Source organism: Mustela nivalis (genome assembly GCF_964662115.1).
Source record: "Mustela nivalis genome assembly, chromosome: 2".
NCBI classification, from domain to species: Eukaryota; Metazoa; Chordata; class Mammalia; order Carnivora; family Mustelidae; genus Mustela; species Mustela nivalis.
Window position 1 is genome coordinate 92827489 of NC_139021.1, and position 22815 is coordinate 92850303.

At 40.4% G+C, this 22815-nt stretch overlaps 1 protein-coding gene, 1 long non-coding RNA gene and 1 pseudogene across 3 annotated transcripts in view; 2 read left to right on the top strand and 1 right to left on the bottom strand.

Moving 5' to 3' along the window:
- LOC309857724 overlaps nt 1-22815 on the bottom strand; it is a 143181-nt gene that overhangs the window by 103901 nt on the left and 16465 nt on the right. The window lies entirely within an intron of this gene.
- The window catches only part of NUP133 (nucleoporin 133), a 58768-nt gene that overhangs the window by 24172 nt on the left and 11781 nt on the right, over nt 1-22815 (top strand). Inside the window, exons 13-21 of the mRNA XM_082718881.1 lie at nt 1806-1969; nt 3108-3202; nt 10969-11193; nt 15319-15441; nt 16008-16107; nt 16779-17030; nt 17698-17831; nt 19627-19785; nt 20613-20748. Coding sequence (XP_082575007.1) covers nt 1806-1969; nt 3108-3202; nt 10969-11193; nt 15319-15441; nt 16008-16107; nt 16779-17030; nt 17698-17831; nt 19627-19785; nt 20613-20748 — 1388 coding nt within the window. The remainder of the gene's footprint in view (nt 1-1805; nt 1970-3107; nt 3203-10968; nt 11194-15318; nt 15442-16007; nt 16108-16778; nt 17031-17697; nt 17832-19626; nt 19786-20612; nt 20749-22815) is intronic.
- LOC309854706 (heat shock cognate 71 kDa protein pseudogene) lies at nt 5824-8038 on the top strand (annotated as a pseudogene). Its single transcript has one exon. The product of its transcript is annotated as a heat shock cognate 71 kDa protein pseudogene (transcript).

The window sequence follows — 22815 nt, forward strand, 5'->3', positions numbered from 1 at the left end:
GTTTATAACTAAACTACCTGAAAAGTTGTCTGCCTTTGCCATTGTCTATCATAATTTTTCTCTCTCTACTCCCTTTTTATTTCCTACTTACTTCATTTGCCAAGGAAACACAGATTTACCGTACTCTAGGCCATTATATACAAACGAAGAATGTTCCAGAGTAGCTGTTATTCTACAAGCATCTCAGTTCAACGTGCCCACAGCCTTGCTTGTCTTCTCCAAAGCTTATTCTTTCTCTTTTACCCCCTGTTTCTGCCACTGGTAAAAATGTCCTACCATAATACATTCAGCTTCAGAGCAAAAATATATCAGATCCAAACAGTTGCCAATATTTACCTCAAATCTCTTTTTTTCTCAAACCCGACTACTTGTCTCCATTCTTCTCTGCAGCTACTGCTAGTGGAGACCCCCCTTTCTTGTCTGGGTTTCTGCAATAACTTTTTTTTTGTCCACATTTAATTTATTTATTTGACAGAGAGAGACACAGCGAGAGAGGGAACACAAGCAGAGGGAGTGGGAGAGGGAGAAACAGGCTTCCCACCGAGCAGGGAACCGGATGCGGGGCTCGATCCCAGGACCCTGGGATCATGACTTGAACTGAAGGCAGATACCCAATGACTGAGCCACCCAGGCGCCCCTACAGGAACTTCCTATCTGAGTATTTCTGCCCCCTGTCCATATCCTAAGATGGGAAAATAGAACAGATTGTGACACTTTCTTCTTAGTGCCTAAGAAGTGCCTTCTAGTGCCAGAACTCCATGACGTGGTGTGTGAGGTTTTATGTATTCTGCCTTTTGATTGGTGGTGTTTCTGAGAGTCTGCCCTGGAAGGCTTCTTCCCTGGGTGACCTCCTTTTCCCTATGCTCTCAGTTCTTTGCTAAGATATGGACGTACTTACTCACAGGTGTGATGTGTGCTCTTTCTGCCACCGTGTACCCTCTCCAGAGTCCCCTCAGCCTCGCTGCTCCCCTTCTGTAGCTGTAGGCCTCTGCTTATCTACCTTTTCTTCCAGGGAGTTTTCCCTGCCCCTTGGATGGTTTTGGTTTCCCTTCTGTGTGGTCTGTAGCAACTGCTCTGTTCTTTTCATGTCACAGTATACATGTAACTACTTATTTAACTCTCTGGCTTCTTGTGACACTGTGTCCTTGGTGAAGTCTTAGAGTGTATTTTAACGTCTTGTCATTCTGGCTCCAGTGCCTAGCATGTTGTAAATACTCAACATATAATTATTGCATTAATAAATGCATAATGATTGTCTCCTTTTAAATAAATGTTACTGAAAGTAGTTAACTTTGGGGCACCTGGGTGGCTTGGTCAGTTGAGTGTCTGACTCGCTCAGGTCAAGATCTCACTGGTGGTGAGATTGAGCTCTGTGTGGGGCTCTGAGCTCAGTGGGGAGTCTGCTTGAGCTTCTCTCCCTCTTCCCTTCCCCTGGCATGCTCTTTCTCTCTCTCTCTCAAATAAATAAATCTTTTTTAGAAAAGGTAACTTTGGACTAAAAACTATTACCTTCCTCTTTTTTGAAAGATTTTATTTCTTTGTTAGAGGTGGGGGGAGAGTGAGTGTGAGAGAGAACATGTGAGTGAACACCAGCAGGAGGAGGGGCAGAGGGGAAGAGAGAAGCAGATTCCCCGTCAAGCAGAGAGCCGGACTCGGGGCTCAGTCCCAGGACCCTAAGGTCATGAACTGAAGGCAGACGCTTCACTAACTGAGCCATCCAGATGCCCCCGTAGTTAACTTTTTCATGGTGAATTTTTAAAATGGTTTGCCTCCTTTAATACTTCTATTTTCTAATTTTATTTCAGAAAAGATCTAGGTCATGCTCAAATGATGGTTGATGAGCTCTTTTCCTCCCGTTCTGATTTGGATTCTGATTGTGAACTAGACAGAGCTGTTACACAAATCAGTGTGGATCTGGTGGATGACTACCCAGCGTCTGACCCACGGTGGGCTGAGTCTGTGCCTGAGGGTAAGAACTTCTACTTTTCATACTATGCAGTGATATGATTTGAGCATATTATGGTTCTTTATTAAAGCATTTCTTTTTTTTAAAGATTTTATTTATTTATTTATTTGACAGATCACAAGTAGGTAGAGAGGCAGGCAGAGAGAGAGGAAGGGAAGCAAGTTCCCCGCTGAGCAGAGAGGGCTCGATCCCAGGACCCTGGATATAGGGCTCGATCCCAGGACCCTGGAATCATGACCTGAGCCGAAGGCAGAGGCTTTAACCCACTGAGCCACCCAGGCACCCCATTAAAGCATTTCTTGAAGCATTTTTTTTTTAGTTTTTGAAGCAATTATTAGTTTACTTTTTTTAAAAGGTTATAACTTACCTTATAGTAGATTTTGAAAAAGGCTCAGAACATATCTACGTGATAAAAACTGAAGGACTGTTAGAGCAAATCCTGCTTGTTATATGTGAAGCAGATTAATTAGCCCTACTTAGCTTTCTTACCATTTAATTTCTAAAGGGAAATTGGTGGCATGGATAAGCATTTGGCACCTACTTATTAGCTCCCAAATTAAATGATAATTTTGGCATAATCATTGTATTTGCCTAATAAAAATTATAAATTTCCCAATGAGCGGCAGTGAGCTAATCTCAGCATATAGAAGTGAGCATATCATGTCTCTGCTCTGTGCTTTCCTTTCTGCCCTGGGTGACTGTCCTTACACTTCCACCGCAGCATCACAGGCACTCAGCTTTCCCAGGTACCAGCAAACTGTCTGCAGTGTCCATTTCTCCCTCTGATTTGCTACTTAGCAAGTTTGCTAAGCCTCATTAGAGGGTTAAGAAGGAAACATCAGTGCTTACCTTTTTTCTTTGACTTCATTTTAAGCTGGCAAGCCTAGAATGATATAAATGATTAATAATAACAGGTTTTGTGTTTTGAATAAATATGGTATGAATTGTGTCAAACTACCAAAATTTTCATCTAAATTTTTAAAAATCTTGGGTAATACTACAAATAGTCGCAAATAGTTCCATGAAAAGGTTGGTAGTTTCCTTTGGTGTATAGATATTTTTTAAGTTTTTAATTTAATAGCAGTAATTATTGTAAAGCCAGTACATTATGTGTTTAAATTTTGTTCTTGTGTTTCAACAGAAGCACCTGGGTTTAGCAATACATCACTGATTATTCTTCACCAGCTGGAAGACAAGATGAAGGCCCATTCTTTCCTTATGGACTTTATTCACCAAGTAAGCATCCTACTTGCTGTGAACAAGAATGGCCATGACACCCGACTTTACTGTGTCTTTTGTCACTCTCTCCAGGACAGTGGGAGATCCTTTCTTATTCTGAGGTGTTTTGTGGGGTTGGACAGCACTAGTGTTTTCCAGTTTCTTTGCTGTCTTGAAAGTAAATAAGTCCAGGGATGTTGGGGGATGGGGAGCTATTCAAGTATAAAAGCTGCATGGAAAACAGGCTGAAAAGAAGAAAAACAGTGTATTTCCACAGAAATGCTTCAACTTTCTTTTAAGATTCTATAATACCTGTGTGGTTTTATGTAAACTTAGGTTTTCATGAATTGCTTTGTATTATTGAAAAGATCGTGAAGAATAGTAAGGCAATGACAATGATTTTGATGATTTTGATTTTTGGGTTATAATTTTGATTCTAATGGAATCAAAGTTTATGTTTGTTTGTTTTTCTTTTAATGGAGTACCCCCATTTATATTGGGCCTAAAATTAGAATATGTTTTTGCAGCTAGACAGAATTGTTACACAGTATCACTTAGCAAATGATACTGAAGGACTGTTGGAACAAATCCTGCTTGTTCTATGTGAAGCCGATTAATTAGCCCTTGTTGATCAGTAGTGGCTCCCAAGCATATTATATAACCAAATGAACACATTTAATCCCACTTTTGCTTATTTTTTCCAAAATTGGTAATGCCTTCATGTTAAAGAGATTATGATGCTGTCTAATAGAACTTTCTGTGGTGATGAGAATGTTCTATATCTGTGTTACTCAGTAGCCACTAGTTACAGGCAGCTGCTGGGCACTTAAAATGTGGGTGGTACAACTGAGGAACTGTATTTGTTTTTAATTTATTTTAATTAAATTTAAATCATCACTTTGGTGGATTGTGGCCACCTTATTGAACAGATCAATTCTAGATGATTCCAGAATGTTTGTAATATATTGTTTGGCTCCTACTTTTATTGTCTTGGCAAGGGCACTCCAATCATTCAAGTCTCTCTCCTTTCTTTTTAAAGTCGTTTAGATAGACTACAGACTAATAGAGGGGGGAGGTGACAGATTTTTTCTGATGTAATTGTTTATTTAGTCAGGTATATCAGTTAACTATTAATACCTAACAAACCATCCCAAAATGTGGATTAAAACAATTCTTTCGGGTACCTGGGCAGTTTTTCTATGGATTTCAGCTGGACTACTCTTTGAACTGCATTTAGGGTGGGCTGAGCTGGAAGGTCCCCAAGCATCTCTCGCCTGACATTGGATGTCAGTCTGTCAGCTGGGCCACATGGTTCTTCTCTCCTACTTAGTCTGTAATTCTCCTTTAGTTGAACTGGCTTTCTGTGGTTTCAGGACAGCCCTCCATGGGGATGAACTTAGAAGCTGTAGTCTTCCTCAGGTCTTACCCTAGTTGTCACAAAATGTCACTTCCACCAAAGTGACATTGGTCAAAGCAAGTCACCGGCCAGTCCAGATGAAAAGGATTGGGAAATGGATTCTACCTCTTGATGGGAGGAGGCCCAAAGTCATGTGGCAGGAGGGTTGTGTCGTATATACTGGGATGGAAGGAGTTCATGCCTTACTGTGGGACACCGAGGAGACACTAATTTATCAGAGGGGGAGAGAGCCATGGGTAGGAGCAGTTGCTGTATCTCTTGGCACAGCCTTCCTGGGCTTTAGAAACCCTGATGGAGTCATTCAGCTTTTGGAAACCGTGTCCACTGCCAGGTAATACCTAGCTGGATCAAAATCCCCATTATGGCTATGCCTTTAGGTTTGAATTATTTTTTAATATTTCAGTGCATATTATGAATTGTTAATTATTATTAGCATAAACGATTGTATAACCAGATACTTGTATCTAAGGAAATACTTTTTTTTTTTTTTAAGGATTTTATTTATTTATTTGTTGGAGAGAGAAAGAGCATGAGGAGGGGGCGCAGCAGGCTAAAGGAGAAGCAGGCTTCTCGCTGAGCAAGGAGCCCGATGTGGGACTCGATCCCAGGACCTTGGGATCATGACCTGAGCTGAAGGCAGACACTTAACTGACTGAGCCACTCAGGTGTTCCTGAGGAAATACTTCTGAATATGAGGTTCTCCTCCTCAAGCCAGACTCTGTGCCAACAAGGCCATATCTCATGCTAAAGAGAATGAGAATTAATATCAAGGCCTCAGGACAGTACGTCTGCCTCCAGTTTTCAGGCACTGAGGGAAGCATATGTCTTCACACATAGTTTGGCGAAGCTTAGAAGCAGGAAGTTACTGTGCTCCTGTTTGTTATGTGGCTTGAGTGACGCTAATATGTAGACATCACTTCACTGGCAGTGCTGCCATGCTGAGGTGAGTAGAAGGAGGCAGGCAAAATTCCCTCGGGTAAAAACTGCATTTACAGTATTTGTGGGGGAACCAGGAAGATAATTCAAATCTGAAATGACTATGCAACTCTTTTTTTTTTTTTTTTGGACTATGCAACTCTCACTTTAAAATAACCAGGTAAACAGGTTGAATAAATTAAGACAGGTTGATTCAGTGACCTATTCCATGGTCATTAAAAATAATGTTAAAAAAAAAGAGTTAATGTGGAAAAAAATAAGGTACAGACAATATAGTGTGACTCCTTTGTGTTAAAAAAAAAAAATGGATTGAACGCGGGGCCAGATCTTTGGATTGCTGTCTTCTTCTCAACCCGAGCCAGGCCTACACGCAAGCAACCATGTCTAAGGGACCTGCAGTTGGCATTGATCTTGGCACCACCTACTCCTGCGTGGGTGTCTTCCAGCACGGGAAAGTGCAAATAATTGCCAATGATCAGGGAAACCGGACCACCCCAAGTTATGTCGCCTTCACGGACACCGAACGATTGATCGGTGATGCTGCCAAGAACCAAGTTGCTATGAACCCCACCAACACAGTTTTTGATGCCAAACGCCTGATTGGACGGAGATTTGATGATGCTGTTGTCCAGTCTGATATGAAGCATTGGCCTTTCATGGTGGTGAATGATGCTGGCAGGCCCAAGGTCCAAGTAGAATACAAGGGAGAGACAAAAAGCTTTTATCCAGAGGAGGTGTCTTCTATGGTTTTGACAAAAATGAAGGAAATCGCAGAGGCTTATCTTGGGAAGACTGTTACCAATGCAGTTGTCACAGTACCTGCGTACTTCAATGATTCTCAGCGTCAGGCTACCAAAGATGCTGGAACTATTGCTGGTCTCAATGTACTTAGAATCATCAATGAACCAACTGCTGCTGCTATTGCTTATGGCTTAGACAAAAAAGTTGGAGCTGAAAGGAATGGGCTGATCTTTGACTTAGGAGGTGGCACTTTTGATGTGTCAATCCTTACTATTGAAGATGGGATCTTTGAGGTTAAGTCCACAACTGGAGACACCCACTTAGGTGGAGAAGACTTTGACAACCGAATGGTCAACCATTTTATTGCAGAGTTCAAGCGCAAACATAAGAAAGATATCAGTGAAAACAAGAGGGCAGTTCATCATCTCCATACTGCTTGTGAACGTGCTAAGCGTACACTTTCTTCCAGCACCCACGCCAGTATTGAGATTGATTCTCTGTATGAAGGAATCGACTTCTATACCTCTATCACTCGTGCCCGGTTTGAAGAATTAAATGCTGACCTGTTCCGTGGCACCCTGGACCTGTAGAGAAAGCTCTTCGGGATGCCAAGTTAGACAAGTCTCAGATCCATGATATTGTTCTGGTGGGTGGTTCTACCCGTATCCCCAAGATTCAGAAACTTCTCCAAGATTTCTTCAATGGAAAAGAACTGAATAAGAGCATCAACCCTGATGAAGCTGTTGCTTATGGTGCAGCTGTCCAGGCAGCCATCCTTTCTGGAGACAAATCTGAAAATGTTCAAGATTTGCTGCTGTTGGATGTCACTCCACTTTCTCTTGGTATTGAAACTGCTGGAGGAGTCATGACTGTTCTTATCAAGCGTAATACTACCATTCCTACCAAACAGACACAGACCTTCACTACCTACTCCGACAACCAGCCTGGTGTGCTTATTCAGGTGTATGAAGGTGAGCATGCCATGACCAAGGACAACAATCTACTTGGAAAGTTTGAACTCACAGGCATACCTCCTGCTCCTTGTGGTGTCCCTCAGATTGAGGTCACTTGCGATATTGATGCTAATGGTATCCTCAATGTCTCTGCCGTGGATAAGAGCACAGGAAAAGAGAACAAGATTACCATCACTAATGATAAGGGCCGCTTGAGCAAGGAAGATATTGAGCGCATGGTCCAGTAAGCTGAGAAGTACAAAGCTGAAGATGAGAAACAGCGGGACAAGGTGTCTTCCAAGAATTCACTGAAGTCTTATGCATTCAACCTGAAAGCAACTGTTGAAGATGAAAAACTTCAGGGCAAGATAAATGATGAAGACAAACAGAAGATTCTTGACAAGTGCAATGAAATCATCAACTGGCTTGATAAGAACCAGACTGCAGAGAAGGAAGAATTTGAACACCAGCAGAAAGAGTTGGAGAAAGTCTGCAACCCCATCATCACCAAGCTGTACCAGAGTGCAGGGGGCATGCCAGGAGGAATGCCTGGAGGCTTCCCTGGTGGTGGAGCTCCTCCCTCTGGTGGTGCCTCCTCTGGGCCCACCATTGAAGAGGTTGACTAAACCAATCTGAGAATAAATAGGTTGAGCATTGTTCCACATACAATATTCAAAGGACCCAAATTTGTAGCAAATTCCATGGCAGTTATAATGTTGAGCTGCTATAGCAAAAAAACTGGGCATTCTTGATACTTGAATATGGAATATGTGCACAGGGAAAGGAAATAAACATTGCACTTTATAAGTACTGTATTGTTAAGTGGAAAATGCAATGTCTTAAATAAAACTGTATTTAAAATTGGCACCATAAAAAAAAAAAATGCCTCCTAGCATATGAATGCCACAAAAGCAGATAAAGATAGGGAAACTTAATTGTAACTCCAGTAGGGAATGGACTGGGGACTCTTACCTCTCCATACTATTAAGTTTTCTAACCATGTGCAAGCCTGGCTCTCCACTTTTGCCATGGACAGTGTGGTGGAAAGATTTCCAGAATGGTGACCTACTGCAGCGTGGGTCAGTTCTCCCTTTTTCTTGTGTTCTATGAGGGAAAAAGATGACTCTTTGCAGACTGCCCTAGCTAGGTAACCTGTGTTGTAGCTTTCAGAGTTGTGAAAGTTTGCAACTCATACACCCCAGCACAGACAGCTAGCACTGGGAAAGGCCATGTGGTTTTTCCCATGTTTCTTCTTTTCTAGGGTGTTGCTTTACTATTGAAGGAATTAAGAAAGCAGATCTTGTACTTGTGCAGACAAGAATCATGCCTGTCTTTTGCAAAGGTAGTAGGTACATTGAGCTTTAGGAGTGTCACAGAGGTCTAGCCCCCTCTGTGTGAGGACTCTGTTTGAACACAGCAGGTGCCCCCTCGGCACCCCTATGCCAGCATTAGTCAGGGCAGGCTGGGACTCAGTGGCTGAGTCACTCCTGGCTGCTAGGCCTAGGCGTTCAAATCCGGCCTTGCACATCCTGGTTCAGTCTTCCCGTTCATAGAAACCTTGTTGATACCCCCAACTCACGGATGGTTGTTGTTTTACAGAGTAGAATTCATCAGGTTTAAGTCCTCCTGCTCTGACTACAGATTGACTTATGGGTCATGAGTCTAGACCCTCACTGCATCCATGGTCCTTTAGGGGTCTGGCTTGAGGAAAGAAGACTTTAAAGGGACCAGTGTGAGTGAAATAGTGCCGGGAGTCTGACAGGGTTCCAGTTCTCTTTGCACCATGGGGAATCCAAGGTGGCAGACCAAGTTCAACTGAGGGCTCTGGTGTCCACATTATGCCTCACAAGCCCTGCACTGTTGGTTGAGCCCCAAAGGGAGTGTGTTGGGAAGAGATGCCTTTGTGAAACGTTTTGTACTGTTCTCTTTCATGGGTCAGAGCTTCACAGCCTCTTTCCTGGCTTTGTTGTTCACTAGGGGTGGCAGAGGATGTTCCCGAGAGCATTGAGGTCTGACCTACCATATTATCCTTCATTCTGGCCCCAGTTTATCAGACCCACTCTCTGTTTGGTTGTATTCCGTGAACGAAGGGTTCACGTGTGCTGTCCTCTTAGTTGATAGTCTTTATCTGTAATGGCTGTAGATGCTCCAAAGTCAGGGTGCAGCTTTTCTTTGAGCAGTTTAAGTAGTGACTTCAGCAAAGTGATAAGAAATGGCTTTCCAGCCGAGAGGTCATGTTCATCCTCTTACTGTCCAGATTCTCTGCTCACAATAGTGTCAGTGAGAGGTGCTGCTGGGCACGGCACCCTGGGCACACAGCATTTTCATGTCATGTCACAGTGTAGAAATAGTCTTCTTAGGACTCCAGGGTGGCTTAGTTGGTTAAGTGTCCCCCTGCTTTCGGGTCATGGTCCCAGGTTCCTGGAATCAAGCCCCACTTTGGGTTCTCTGCTCGGCAGGGAAGCCTGCTTCTCCCTCTCCCTCTGCTTGCATTCCCCTGCTTGTGCTCTCTCTCACTCTGTCAGATAAATAAAATCTCGGAAAGAACAGTCTTCTCTCATTTAGAAAAAAATGAGCTTTTTTGCACAGAGAAAAAGGAAAAAGACCTACAGTGTCAACTTTTGTCTTTTGTGTTCAGCTGCCTGATGTTGCAGTGTTTGTTCTTGACATGCATACGTAAACCAGACTTCCAAGACACAAGTTGTTTTGCCTTTTCACTACAATTACCACTTGTTCTCCTGTCTTGACTGCTGATGTTCCTCAGGGATTCAGATGTCTCTTATACAGAAAGAGTGGCTCCTGTGGCTTGCCATTACACACTGTAGGGCTCTCTTTATACTTAAAAAAAAGAAGAGGGAGAGGACTGTCACTAACCTCATGGGGGATTTGCAGAAAACCGTTTTTAGCCCTTTTAGCAAAAGGTAGATTTCCCATTGTTTCTTTGAGCTCGTTGTAATAAAAGAAATCTAATTTCAGGGAAAAAAAACGTTTTCTAACCATTTGTGGTTTTTGCCCATTTAAGTAGGACTTCTGGGGATTTGGAGCACTGTTTATTTTTGTTTTTTTTGTATTTTATTTAAAATAAACCTCAGCATACAAAAATCAAGTCACTCAGTAATAAAATTTGGAAGAGTATTCAGTGTTTAGATATGTCTCTTGGCTTCTTCCTGTTTGGGATGTTAATGCTTTATCAGATGAGAAAGCTTAGAAGAACTCCCAGAACCTAGTAGTAACACAACAGAAGTGGGCATCAGGTCAATCAGAGGTAGTAGGGCAAAGGATTAGAGATGCCCCCACCTTTCCATGGCTTTTAGTTTCTATGGAAATTAGTCACTAAAGATGGAGACTGCTGAGTTTCTAGTTCACAGAGATCTAGAACCTTGAGAAGTTAGGTAGAAAAGAGCAATTTTATGCTTTTGATAACCAGAATAAATGAGAAATAAGATAGAGTAGTGGAATAACCTTAATCTCAGAAAAGGAACATCTGTACTTTATTATGGTTGCTCATGCCTCTGGCTGAAGAGAGAGAGAGAGAGAGAGAGAGAGTGTGTGTGTGTGTGTGTGTGTGTGTGTGTGTGTGTTAAAACAGTGGAAAGGAGAAGATAGCTGAGGTACTTTGTTGGGGACAGCTTAGGTCAGTGGCTCTGTACCCATTGTGCTGCTGGTGGAGATAAGCCTGCATTATATTGTGTGTTACTATAAATGCTTTCTAAGAACATGTGTTTGTTTTTCACCAGGTTGGCTTATTTGGACGTCTTCATACTTTTACAGTCAGAGGGATGCCCATGGCAACTCGACTATTGCTCTGCGAGCACGCTGAAAAGTTATCAGCCGCCATTGTTCTCAAGAACTACCACTCGAGGCTCTCTGACCTGGTGAACACAGCAATAATGATTGCTTTAAACAAGAGGGACTGTGAAATCCCATCCAACCTGACTCCCGCAGATGTCTTTTTTAGAGAAGTAAGAGGAGTTTTTTGCTTTTAATGTGGCTTCTTAGAGCTCTGCCATTTGCTGATCATGCCTCAAACATAAGGGAGAAGATTGAGGACAAAAATATCTTTTTGAAATTTTAAATAGGACTCCATATTTATTTATTACATTCCCTATAAATTAGAGCTTGCAAAATTGACTGTTTTCTACTGTCTGCTGGATGTTTTCCTTTTGCCTCTCCAAATCCACTCTTGATGCCCCAGAGGGCAACTTGTCAGTGGGTTTCTGTGCCTTCCTGTTGTCTTTGATAACAGTGAGGCACCATCAGGTTGGGAGTGCTTATCTATTAATACTTGTTCTTTTATTCCCCCAGCTTCATTCCTTCCCTGCTTCCACTGCAGTTGGCTGTGCCTTCTGTCAGAGGCTGCGGCTTCTTACTGGCTGCTCTCCACGTGTCCTGTAACTCCTTCCGCCCAGGGCCTCTTCATCCCTGGGCTTAATAGGGGCTGCTTGTTGCTAGCCCTGGACGCAGCACCTTCCTTTAGATCCTCTGACCCTTGCTAGCACCACCATCAGCTGTCCCTTCTCTAAACTCAGCTCAGCTACCTTGGATCCTACTATCTACCTTGCTTTTAAACTCAGATTTAGTTTCAAAGGAAAAGAAAACCCTGCTGTGAACTTCCGAGGGAGAACAGATTAAGACGTTGGTCAGCTGGTGCCGCTGACCATTGTGATAATAGTATACAGCTTTTATTCTTGTGCGACTTTACAACCTCATGAAGGGGCAGGGGAGACTTTACGCTCTCCCTATAAAGATGGTGACACTAATGGTTTGAGCTCTTCTTGCAGCTCTGCTGTTTGAAATTGTTTTTTTTAGCTGTGAGGAACTTTAATTCTATTTAAATTCTATTTGGTGAGTCTCATTTTTATTTCCTCCCTGTTACATTCTAGCTATAATCTAGCAGGCTATGCCAGAAGTCTTTTTTTCTTCTTGATACAGTTGACCCTTGAACAATATGCGAACCCCCTTGCACAGTGGAAAATCTGTGTGTAACTTCAAAAACTTAACTACTAATAGCTTACTGTTGACCAGAAGCTTTATCAATAGTCAAATTAACACACATTTTTTATATGTTATATGCAGTATTATATACTCATTCTTAAAATAAAGGAAATGTTAAAATTTACATAAGGAAGAGAAAATAAATTCACAGTATTGAATTCATATACTGTAGGTATGGAAAAAAAAATTGTGCATCAGTGGACCTATGCAGTTTAAATCTGTCTTATTTAAGGTTCAGCTATGTTTCATGTACTGTAACTTAAAGATAATTTAAGATGCTGAAATAGGTTCAGGTTTTCTGTTGATTCCATAAATGCATTTAGTTCTAAGAATGCCTTGTTCTTGTATATTTGGGTTAGTTTTTTCCTAAGGAAAAGGCAAAGCACTTTTTTGTTTAATTTTTTTTATTTTTCAAATGTAGGAAATATCCCCAAAATCTGAGTGAAAGAAAAACAGTTCACCTCAAATTTCATGATCTAAACAGTCTGAAAGGAATGTATGCAGAGCCCGCACTCCCCTACTCCCAGTCAAGCTTACAGACTAAACTTACAGGTGTCTGCATTTGGCCCTAACTCTTTGTTGTGGAGGAAGGGGAGGAGAGTGATGGTGTCAGAAATAGAAGTGGGCAAAGAAGGGCTACAGAGAAGGTCACCTACAAGTTGGATAAGAGTACTATTTGGGAGGAAGAGGTTATCTGATGTCAGAGCTGTTGGAAGAGGTGGGGACTATCCCGAAAACCCTGCAGGAGGACTGTTGTCCAAGTTAATTGTTGGGTGTGTCAGGTGTCAGGGTCAGTCCAGGTAAAGGTGAAAATGTCTTGGGATTCTGGGGAGTTGGGAACAGTGAAGAATGCATCCTAGGGTCTAAGACAGTGAAGTACATGGTGGAGGGTGGAATGGTGGGGAAGAGGGTGTATGGACTGAGGACAGTGGGGCGGATAGCGGTAACTGTGTCACTGGTCATTCTGAGACCCTGAACAAGTCTAGAAGAGCCATCTATCCTGTTGGCTGGAAGGACTGGAGCACTGTGAGAAGAGTTAGTAGGTTTTCGTATATTTAAGGAAAGGTATTTGGAAACGAGGGGTTGTAAGTCTCTCAAGGCCTCACGTTTGAGAGGCTATTGGGGTTTGAAGGGAAGAAGGTAGGAGGATCCTTAAGGTATATAGATTCCTTTCACAAACTGATGTTCTTTTTTGGTCTTTGTTCATACATAATTTTACATGGCAAAGCAAAATTTTTAAGAAGTTATTAACAAATTCTTTGAAGGAATTGAGTAAGAGCCTGGTTCCATTTTCTGTTTTTAGATCAAAGTGGAAAGCATACTAGTTAATTCATTATACCTGCATTTTCCAGTTAACGGGGGTGAAGGAGGGAGGAAGAATCTGGAAATTACCAGTTGGATCTATAATTCATGAGTAATACCTTAGCAATATGTGATTGGTTCTTCAAAAGAATGCTCCATATGGAAAATGGTAATGTTTAAGACTCTATGTCACCACTTAAAAAAAAATTTTTTTTTTATTTAAAGATTTTTATTTATTTATTTGACAGAGATCACAAGTAGGCAGAGAGGCAGGCAGAGAGAGAGGAATAAGCAGGCTCCCTGCTAAGCAGAGAGCCCAATGCGGGGCTCCATCCCAGGACTCTGGATGACCCGAGCCGAAGGCAGAGGCCTTAACCTGCTGAGACACCCAGGCACCCCGATGTCACCATTTATCTTAATTCTTCATGATGTTTACTGGTCTTGTTTCCTTTGGGGTGTAGTTTTGAATCCTAGGGTTCCATAGAGTTAATTGCTTAAGGGACAGCCTGTCGGGTCCCCGTAGGAAGAGTGTTTGAAATCACTGAGTGTGCACTGAGTATTCACTCATGGTGAAGGTGTTTAGCAAGTATTTTGACATTTTATTTGCTTTTATGTATACTTTTAAAGATTTTATTTATTTATTTGTCAGAGAGAGCACAATCAGGAGGAGAAGCAGAGGCAGAAGGAGAAGCAGACTTCCCACTGAGCAAGCAGCCCGAATTGGGGCTTGCTGGGATCATGACCTGAGCCAAGGGCAGACACTAACCGGCTGAGCCATCAGGCATCCCTGCTTTTTTATCTTCTGCTTTTTTATGTCATACATGCTTTCTTACTATTTTCACATTAACAGTATTAAGAACTTCTGGCATTTAATCTTACAAATTTAATGAGCCAAAAGTCTCTTGCTGGGTCTGTTAGGATGCCTTTGACTAACACCTGAAATAGAAAAGGAAGAACAGGGTTTAAAAGATGATTTTGGGGGGGTCACATTTTGCATGTTTCGTTCCCTCAGCTAGTTTGTAAGCTTAAGGGCAGCAAACCTCACTTGTTATTTCTGTGCGTGCTCAATGCTATACAGACTCTTAATGTATTAAGTAAATATTCAGTTAATAAAGGGGGGAAGTTTGGGGTGCCTGGGTGGCTCAGTGGGTTATGTGTCTGCCTTCGGCCCAGGTCATGATCTTAGGGTACTAGGATTGAGCCCTGTAGTAGGGTCTCTGCTCAGAAGGGAAGCTACTTCCCCACCTCTCTCTCTGCCTGCCTCTCTACCACACTTGTGATCTCTCTGTCAAATAATAAATAAAATCTTTTATAAGTAAATAAAATAAAGGCAGGGAGTTTCACTGTGGGCCAAAACTGGAAAACAGGTGTTTCAGTGCTTAAAGAACATTTTGGCTTCATTATCTTCATGTGTTAATAATGACAAAAAAAATTAGAAAAGAAGTTACATACATTTGACTCTTGAACAATGTGGAGGCTTAAGGGTGCTAACCCCCCACACAAAGTGTTTTAAAAAATCATAAAGGAGAAATTTACTGTACTGTATCGAAAAACATCCATGTCTAAGTGGACTCATGCAGTTCAAACCTTTTGCTCAAGGATCCCTTGAACATTATTTTCTCTTTCTACTTTCTTTAAATTTATTTTCACCATCCGCTGTTTTATTCTGGCTAATTAGCTGAGGATATTCCTTGATGAGAAAAGCCCCTTGAGTAGATTCTGGGTAGTTGTAATTACTACGCATTGCCATAATTTTTGTTTTAAGTATTGCCTTCTCTGTACTTCCCCAGGTGTCCCAGGTAGACACTGTCTGTGAGTGCTTGCTAGAGCATGAGGAGCAGGTCTTAAAGGATACATCATTGGAATCCGTTGAATGGGCTGAGGTGGTCATCAATGTGAACAGTATTCTTAAGGTATAAAACTCCTGTGAAGATTTCAGCAAATCAAAGATCAGAGTGTGGATAGAAGAGAAAGCGGCTTCCGTATTCCTACTCTGTATTGCCAGTAATTTATAAGTGTTTAGCATTTAATTCCAAAAATTTAGAAAAATACCAGTCATTTTATTAATCAGCCCAGACATTTTGAATGTTTGCCTTGTGTATTAATTTCTATGTTCCTGTTCGTGTTTGGTAAAACAAACCTTTTATTTGGAGAAGGATGGATATATCATTACAAATGTATAAATATTAAACTAACTATTTAAATAAATCACTCAAAACCTTATTGTTTATATTACGGATTAAAATGTGCCATTTAGTCTTAGCTAATGGTCTTTATAGCAATGGTTTTCCTACTTTGGTTACTATAGTTTTCCAAAATTGAAGTTAAATTTCAAATGTAGAAAGAACCAAAAAGTAATTCGGCAGACCTGTGCTAGTATTTTTTGTTATTAATAGACTTTGATGTTTCAAACTACCTTTAAAAATACTGGGATTCATCACTCTCTGCATATGCTAACACGTTTTTTTTTTTTCCCCAGGACATGCTACAAGCTGCTAGTCATTATCGACAAAATAGAAACTCCTTATATAGAAGAGAAGAACCACCAGAACAAGAACCTGAATATGTTCCTTGGACGGGTGAGATGTCAAGCACTGAGCCCAAATACACTGATTTATTATTAACAGTGATTCAAAATATATTTCTAATGACCTTTTTGGAAGCTCTATTACTCCATTAGTATAGGTTTATAAGTGAAATGACAAATAAGTGCTGTTTCCAGAATGAGCAGTTCTTGTGAAAATTGCTTTATTCCCTTGAATAATTTATAGATCTCTCCATGATGTATTTCATAGTACTTTCTATGTGTCCACTAGATTTTATTTTTTATGTAATCGCTACCCCCAACGAGGGACTTGAATGTATGACCCCAGGATCGAGAGTCGCATGCTCTAGTGACTGAGGCAGCCGGGCAACCCATGTCTATTAGATTTTAGGGCATATAGTTATTCAAAGAAGCACATCCTGGTTATGGAGGTGTTGACTCTATTTATTGTTGAATTAATACAAAAAAGTATGTGGAGCAGCATCAAAGGGGTTTAGAAGGAAGAAGGATCATGTTTACCTGGCTTTGTTGAGGAAGTCTCCCATAAAGAAGATGGGATTTAAGCAGGACAGAGAGGTATCTATCAACTGAAACCCTGTTTGATTTCTCTTTCCAGCAGCAGTGAGGTGATAGGTTTTAGGCAGTTGGCCTTTCTCAGCCAGTGTAGAGCCCTTACTTACCATATTAATTTGTGTGATTTCACAGCAACAAGTGGTCCTTCAGGCATCCGAACAGTAATAGAACGCCAGCATGGGATTGTCCTGAAAGTGGTTTATCCTCAGGCAGACAGCAACCTCCGAAACATTCTGACAGAGCAGCTGGTGGCACTGATTGATTGCTTCCTGGATGGTTATGTTTCCCAGCTGAAGTCTCTGGACCGATCTGGTGATCAAGAAAGATACAGCAGTCTGGAGATGGAGTACCTCCAGAAGAGATCAGATCTCTTATCTCCACTTCGTAAGTACATGGTATTTAGCGAGGGCCATGGGTCTTCGAATTTGCGGAACGGATGAAGGAGTCAAATCATTAATGCAACGTGTTCAGTGTACTATCATTCAGCCAGCCATAACCAAGGGCTTACTGCATGTATGTACATCTTCCTGTGTTCATTTGTTCAGCCTTGTTTTCAAAACTTCCTAGGTACAAGTGCCATGCTGAAGAGGATTTGAAAAGGTAAATTAGCAACAAATGGAGACTGTCCTCCAAGCTTGTCATCCGAGACCTTTACACAAATAACTAGTCTGCCCAGTAGAGCACGATGAGGGCTGTTAAAGGGCGCAGCTAGGAGAGTGTGGCTGTTCAGCCAAGGACACGTTCTTTCCATAGCTAAGATGAGGAAGAGGGGCTTGTACACACAGGAAGGGCATAGCCTCCTAGGTAGGTAGGAACAAGCAGTGGATTAAATTTGTGTCTTTAATGAATTTATGTGGATTATGAAACTGAATGCCTGGAAAGGTTTCTATTCCTTTAATAGGTTTCTATTAAACTGGAAAGGTTTCTATTCCATTAATTGTTTTTAGAGTATGGTGTGAGTTAAAGGTAAAATTTCAAGTAATATTTTTTTCATCACATATTAAGTTTTCACTAACAGGATTTTTTTTCCCATCTGTTCTCATTTTTACAGTCACACTAGGCCAGTACCCGTGGGCTGCTTCATTAGCAGAAAAGTACTGTGACTTTGATATCTTAGTGCAGATGTGTGAGCAGACCGACAACCAGACCAGACTCCAGCGCTACATGACCCAGTTTGCTGATCAGGTAATGAACACCGAGGACATAGGCAGTAGATCGTGTAGTTGGTTTTACCATTTCAAATGTTCCATTTTTAGGAAGATGCTGTTAACTTAGATACTGATTTGTACATTATGTTTCTTTGTAAGTTGGCAGACAATTCCAAATATTACTGAAAGATTCTTTGACCTTTGAACAAAGTGTTAAAACTCTCAGTTCTATTCTGGTATTTCTAGTTACAATCAAAAGTACTTGGGTAGACAGATATTGGGAGAGTTTTAAAACTTTGAAAAAATTTCATGGGAGCACAGGATCCTACAACTTTTGGAGAGCTCAGCTTATTTTGATTGACATAATAATTGCTTATTTTTTTTAAAATTGCTTATTTTTTTTAAAGTTCTCATTATAACAATTTTTAGGTGAATTTTAGTTGCTCCTTAAAGCCACTTTATTAGTCAGTTGATATTCATGTAAAACCGATTTTTTTCCTACTATAAAAGTGACATTGTATAACATTCAGAAAACGTTTATAAAATAGAAAATTTTTAAATCACTCACAATTTCACCACCCAGACAGAACCCTTTTTAACATTTGGTTTGTATTGTTCTAGTCTCCATACTCTGTAATATTGCAGACAAACATGTTTCGCCAATTGCTTGTTTCCCTTAATACATTATTGATATTTGTGCTTTTCATTAACTGTTTCAGAACCATGTTTTTGATGGTGTTAATGTTATATAATAAACTGGGCATAACTTACCGTATTTGACTAGGGCCTAGTAAATACTTTTGCGCCCATCATGATTTTTATTCTTTTTGTGGACTCTAATCCCGTGTTGACATTTTCCATTCATTTTTGCATTCATTTACTTTCTTTAATATGTTTAGTAGTTATTTAAAAATCCTTTCGTGCTCCCTCCAAAATCTGATCATTCTCTGGTCTGTTCTGTTGTCTCGTTATTAGTCATATTTTTCTGCTTTTTATGTCTTGTAATTTTTTTGTTTTATTTTGGATATTGTGTATAAAAGAACCTTAAAGATGGAAATGAATGCAGTTTTTCCTTGGGGAGGCAGATAGGATGAGAGGCAGGTCACTCGATTCATCGAGAATAGAGGTGGGCCAAGGCTTGGTTGTGGTTTTTGTTACTTTCATTTTATGTCCAGTTTTGAAGTCTTGTGGGAATGGTGTATTTGTTGCAGAGTTCCCCCTCTTTAGTGGAAACATCTCTTACATACCGTGTAGGACATTTTGGTCTTCCTTTCCACCCTAGCCTTCCGTACTGCCCAGCATTCAGCAAATGTCTGGTGGGAAAAACCAGCTAGGCATTGAGGGCCCCTCTAGATTCCTATTTATCATGCAAACCTGCATGGCCTTCTGACACAAAATTCAACCCTGAAGAATCTTTCAATCTGCACTGTCACATAGAACTTTCTTTGACACTGGAGATCTTACTCATGTAGTCTAAGGGCATAGGGCCATTGAGCACTTGAGATGTGGCTAGTGTGACTGAGGAACTGAATTTTAAAATTTTAATTAAGTTTAAACAGCTGTACATAGCTAATGGCTACCATACCACACCATGCACATCTAAAGTTTACATGATCTTGCACAAGATCCTCTTTTTGAATCTGAATTCCCCAATTATTAAATGAGGTGACTTAAGTTTTTTTAGGACCTTACCACATAGAAAATCTAAGTGTTTAAAGATTTCTGTTCTGCAATCTAAGACCTTTGAAAAAAATTAATATTTTAATATAGAAATGTACTTTTAAAAATTATATTACTGAATATTATTGGATTTTTTGCCCTACTATTTGTAGAATTTTTCAGACTTTCTCTTCCGTTGGTATCTGGAGAAAGGAAAGCGAGGCAAATTATTATCTCAGCCCATTTCTCAGCATGGAGAGTTGGCGAATTTTTTGCAGGCTCATGAACATCTCAGCTGGTTACATGAAATTAACAGCCAGGAATTAGAAAAGGTAAGAATAATTCAGTTACATCGAGCAGAGTTAGGAATTTTTTTCCTTGATTAGTGTAGTTTAGTGATTAGAATACTATTTAGAGATTTTTTTTTTTTTAAGATTTTATTTATTTATTTGACAGAGAGGGACCCAACAAGAGAGGGAACACAGCAGGGGGAGTGTGAGAGGGGGAAGCAGGCTTCCCACTGAGCAGGGAGCCTGATGCGGGACTTGATCCCAGGACGCTAGGATCATGACGTAAGCGAAAGGCAGACTTTTAACGACTGAGCCACCCACGTGACCCTAGAAATTATTCAAAATATGTATCTCCTATTCTCTGACATAATTTGAATAAGCTGTTCTTTTTTTACTTATGGTAGTGTTGCCATTACTTTTAATGTCTCAGTAAAAAAAGTATCTTTTGTGATTTGATTACTATTATAGTAAAGTACAAAAATTTTATTAATGTGTAAAGAACAGTCTATTGCCTTTTTTTGTATGAAAATGTTCAAATTATGAGTAAAAATAGTACAAGAATTAATTTTAAAGTTTGTCCTTAAGTTGTTCAAGTGAATGTATAGTTATTATAGAACAAAGTGAATATATAGTTATTATAGAGCAGATGTTTTATACCTGTTTCTTTTCCCAGTAATTAGTGTGGCTGGTTGATATTTTATTGAGTAGTTACTCCTGGTATATAGTACCAATCAGTTTTAGGTTTGCTGGTATTGGATCTGATCTTTCATTCGTATCGGGGGAAAACAGTTTTGGGTTGTACTTAACCTTTGTTTCAACTTAAATTAGTACACAGAATCTTACCATTTTTCATTTTTTGTTTATTCTAGGCTCATGCAACACTTCTGGGTTTGGCAAACATGGAAACTCATTACTTTGCAAAGAAGAAAACCCTTCTGGGTTTGAGTAAATTGGCTGCATTGGCTTCAGACTTTTCAGAGGATATACTGCAGGAAAAAATTGAAGGTAAAATAAAGATTTGAACATCAGTCATGCTATCAGTGAACTTAGTGGATTAGTTTATCATTTAATAGGGTTCATTAGACACAGAATCTACCTCTCCTTTATGAAGAGTCGTTTCTGTTCAGTGTTGTTAGACACTCAAGTATGTATTTTTTGGGATTTTTTTTTTAGAGAAAATTTGTATGTTAGTTAAGAATTCCTAGGAAGGTTGTTATATGATTTGAAGAGTGCTCTGGTACCCTTAGTGACTCGTATCCGAAGAACAAGAAGAGCTGCAAAGAAATCTTGGCCTTTTCTCAGTGGGGTTTATTATAGATAGTTGTAATTTTGAAGCTACTAGTTTCAGAATTCAAAACTTTTTGGCATCATAATTGTATACAACTCTTTTGTTATATTGTTGGTTGAGAAATTGATTTGATATATTGTTATTTTTGAGAACCAAAGGGAAGGGAGATGAAATCTGGAAGGAGGATGAGGAAGAACCCTATTCTGCGTTTGAATCGGAGATATTCAGATGGAATCAGGATTGTTCAAAATTAAAGTTTTTCTGTACCCCAGGAGCATAAGTATACCTAGCCCGGTACTTCGGCATCTCATTACTATTTCTTAGTAAAAGGAAATGAGAGTATTGAAGAAATGGTCTTGGGAAGTCTTGTTTAGCCAGAAAACAAGTTTAATGTAGAGATGTCAACAGAATAGCCTCCACTGGCCAAGTCTGGGGATAATTTGAACTCCAAAAAGAGTGATAGTAAAACGTTTTATTTCACCATTTTTTTTCTCTCTCTCTCTTTTTTTTTTTTAATTTTATTTTTATTTATTTGACAGACAGAGATCACAGAGACCGATGCGGGGCTCAATCCCAGGAGTTTCTGAGCTAAATAACATGGGACTGGGTGACCCCCGATTTGAGGGACTTGTGCCTCATGAAATAGCCATCTGTTCTATAATTTCTTCAAGCAGTAGCATGTAGGCAAGTAGCAAGTAGGCAGAGAGGCAGGCAGAGAGAGAGGAGGGGAAGCAGGCTCCCTGACAAGCAGAGAGCCCGATGCGGGGCTCCATCCCAGGACCCTGGGATCATGACCTGAGCTGAAGGCAGAGGCTTTAACCCACTGAGCCACCCAGGCGCCCCTTATTTCACCATTTAAAAATGAAAAATCCAGGGCACCTGGGTGGCTCATTCATTAGGTGTCAGCCTTCCGCTCAGGTCACGATCTCAGGGTCCTAAGATTGAGCCCCACATCAGGCTTCCTGTTCAGTGGAGAGCCTGCCTCTGCTGCTCCCCCTGCGTCTGTAAGGTTGGCTAATAGTCTAACATGGGAAGCCAGATTTTAGCCTGGTCACCAGACTTAGACCATGTTAATGAAATCAGGGTTTTATGTTTTGCTCCCCTGTGCACCAGAAATTGTTGGAACTCTGGTCACCGTCTTGATTTGATCACTTCTTAACTTTCACTTTCTTAAAACAGTGGGAGTATTTTCAAGTGTCAGTAATTACCTACAGACTGTCATCGGTATATCTGGTCATAGGGAGTAGATTTTTAAAAAAATAATTCTGGTTATATGATAATTCCTTATGGAAATTTGTAAATCACCAGGAAAAACACATCAAAAAAATAAATTGTCTATATAATCTCATTGCCTCATAGATTACTACTGTTACTATTTTGTGTATCCTCCCAGTCTGTTTTTCTAGGTATGGAAATTGCACAAAAATGATTTGTATGATTGTTATAAAATTAGCATCATGTGGAGTGATGTCATTATGAGCATATATGTGCTTTAGTCACTATACTTTGCTGTGACCACTGTGTTTATGAGACTGCATGGCAGTTCTCAGTCCTTTTCCCCTGCAGCCCAGCACACTTTCCTGGGCAAAACCTCCTATTGGGCTGGCTGCAGCCTTGATAGCTTATCCCAAGTAAGCCTCACCAGGTCACCTCGTCCTCTTAAGGTTACTGTTACTTGTTAGGTTTGGTGCATAAACTTCCAGGTTTTGTTTTTCCTGGAATATACTCGTGGTAGCTTTTAAATAGATCATTTCCCTTAGTGAAAGCATATATTAGAAACTCTG